We start from the raw sequence: 2500 nt of genomic DNA on the forward strand, positions 1-2500 counted from the left end.
GTTTCCAGCTGAAGGGAGCTGCTCAGTCTGGTTCATACCGGTCTGCTCCTGCTCGCTCTGTGTCTGCCGGCGACTTGACTGGGGCACACACACACACACACACACACACACACACACACACACACACACACACACACACACACACACACACACACTCACAGACATGCAGGCTGTGTGTGACAGCTCTGACACACAGCAGAGATGCAGGAAGCTGAAAGTTCAGTCGTTTCAAACACAAACACAGAATTGAGGAAGTTTGCAGCTCGTGGTTCCCACAGGGTGGGTTCCTTTATTCACCCGCTGCTGGTGACAACAAGCTGCTGCTCTGTCCACTCTGTCCACCCTCTCCCTGAAACACAAAGCAGCACATCTGTGTCAGAAACACACAAAACCAAACAGTCTGATCGTTCACACGGCAACAGGCGCAGCATTCAGCTGATGCAACGTCTCCTCTCCTGCCTCTAACAGGTGGGAAGGTGAAGCCATGTGTGTGTGTGTGTCTGTGTCTGTGTGTGTGTTGGAAGCACGGGGTTAAACGTGTGTAAATGTGTGTGTTTCAGATGAGGACTGCTCTGAGGAAGGTCTGACTGTTCTTCACTCCGGCGTGCATGAGTTCGCCTTCAGCTTCAGCCTGCCGCAGATGTGAGTGACACACTTCCTGTGGCGGCACGTTTACCTGCAGCTTTTCAGAATAAAGCAGGTTCTGTGTGTGTGTGAGCCGTGTCCTCACACACTCCTCATAGTTCCATTTAAAGGACTCATCACCTAAAAATACCTAAAAGGGCGTCAGGCACGATGATGATGCTTATAAGGCGTCCTAATGATGGAAAAATGTTAAATATTCATAATTATTATTAACTCTCCTCCATGACTCCTCAAACAGCCGTAAATGTAGAGTAACTAAACGTTGAGTGTCTTGACCTGTTCCGCCCCGCCTGACGTCTTCCCCCCGTCTCTCAGGGCCCTGGCCACTTCCTTCGAGGGGAAGCACGGCAGCGTGAGGTACTGGGTGAAGGCGGAGCTCCACCGGCCGTGGCTGCTGCCCGTCAAAGTCAAGAAGGAGTTCATCGTGTTCGAGCACATCGACATCAACACGCCGCTGCTGCTGGTAGGAGCGGCTCACACCTGCACACGTCACGTGAAGCTGAGGCCGGTTAGCGTAGCTTAGCATAAACACCACACTCAGCAGCACACAGTGGACGGCGTCCTCAGGGTGTCGTCTTCATGTTTTGATTTGTGAGTTCAGCTTGATTACTTCCTGTCTGACGTTTCTAGTCACATGACTTAATCACATGACAGCCTGGTCAGGCTTGAGGTAGAAGCTCAGGTGTCCGCCCTGCATCAGACTGTATGTTACTCTGTAGGTGTCCCTCATCTCTGTCTCTCAACATGTCCCACATTAGCAGCTGATGTGTTTCTCGTGTGTGAACAGGCCCCTCAGGCTGGGACCAAGGAGAAGACTCTGTGCTGCTGGTTCTGCGCTTCGGGTCCGATCTCCCTCAGTGCCAAGATCGAGCGGAAGGGGTACACACCCGGTGAGCTGCTGCTCCTCTTCCTCGTTCCTCTTCTTCTTCTTCTGTGTCCACCTTTACTTATGTGACTTCTCTCTCAGTCTGACAGACTGATCTCTTGTCCCCTCTCTCCAAGGCGAGTCCATCCAAATCTTCGCCGAGGTGGAGAACTGCTCGTCCCGCGTGGTGGTTCCCAAAGCCGCACTGTATCAGACCCAGACCTTCTTCGCTAAGGGCAAGGGCAAGCAGATCCAGCAGCTGGTGTCCAACCTGCGGGGGGAGCCGCTGGCGCAGGGCAAGAGCCAGAGCTGGGAGGGCAAGCTGCTCAAAATCCCCCCGGTGTCCCCGTCCATCCTGGACTGTCCCATCATCCGCGTGGAGTACACGCTGGAGGTGAGTTCAGGACGTGTCTGTGAAGTCAGACCTCCACAGAACCCGAACCTCACAGTCCCTCTGCTGCTCTGCAGGTGTACGTGGACGTCCCCGGCGGCCTGAACCTGTCTCTGTCGCTGCCGCTGGTGATCGGGACCATCCCTCTGCACGCCTGCACCACGCGGACGTCCAGCATCAGCAGCAACTGCAGCACTCTGAGCTGGCTGGGCCTGTCCGACAGACCGGAGGGTGCGTCCCGCCCGCCGCAGACACCCCCCCCCCCCCCACCCCACCTGTCCACGCAGACAGACGTCTCACACCTGTTTGTTTTTTCATGCAGCTCCGCCCAACTACAACGACCTCGCCATATCAGAGTCTCACAGGCGGGAATGTCTGCAGGCCTGTGATGGGTCAGACAGCCAGGGAGAGGAGGCGGGGTCTATGCTGACGTACATCACAGAGTTCAGATACCTGCCGCCGCCGCTCTACGCCGAGGTACACACACACACACAGGAAGTTACATTCACTGACTTACACACCTGCCAGGTCATTGATATCAGAGGTGATTGATAAGTCTGTGGCCTCAGTTAAATGATTTGTTTTTCATACCTGCTGAT

The 2500-nt window shown here is 54.8% G+C and overlaps 1 protein-coding gene and 1 long non-coding RNA gene across 2 annotated transcripts in view; one reads left to right on the forward strand and one right to left on the reverse strand.

Moving 5' to 3' along the window:
* LOC114443783 (uncharacterized) overlaps nucleotides 1–107 on the reverse strand; it is a 16815-nt gene extending 16708 nt beyond the window's left edge. The window contains exon 1 of the long non-coding RNA XR_003671470.1: nucleotides 1–107. This exon is cut by the window's left edge and continues 884 nt beyond it. This is a non-coding gene — a long non-coding RNA (uncharacterized LOC114443783).
* arrdc3b (arrestin domain containing 3b) overlaps nucleotides 1–2500 on the forward strand; it is a 5204-nt gene that overhangs the window by 1917 nt on the left and 787 nt on the right. The window contains exons 2-7 of the mRNA XM_028418101.1: nucleotides 561–642; nucleotides 961–1108; nucleotides 1433–1535; nucleotides 1648–1904; nucleotides 1979–2132; nucleotides 2224–2378. Coding sequence (XP_028273902.1) covers nucleotides 561–642; nucleotides 961–1108; nucleotides 1433–1535; nucleotides 1648–1904; nucleotides 1979–2132; nucleotides 2224–2378 — 899 coding nt within the window. The remainder of the gene's footprint in view (nucleotides 1–560; nucleotides 643–960; nucleotides 1109–1432; nucleotides 1536–1647; nucleotides 1905–1978; nucleotides 2133–2223; nucleotides 2379–2500) is intronic.

The sequence above is a fragment of the Parambassis ranga genome, chromosome 12 (genome assembly GCF_900634625.1).
Source record: "Parambassis ranga chromosome 12, fParRan2.1, whole genome shotgun sequence".
Classification (NCBI taxonomy): domain Eukaryota; kingdom Metazoa; phylum Chordata; class Actinopteri; family Ambassidae; genus Parambassis; species Parambassis ranga.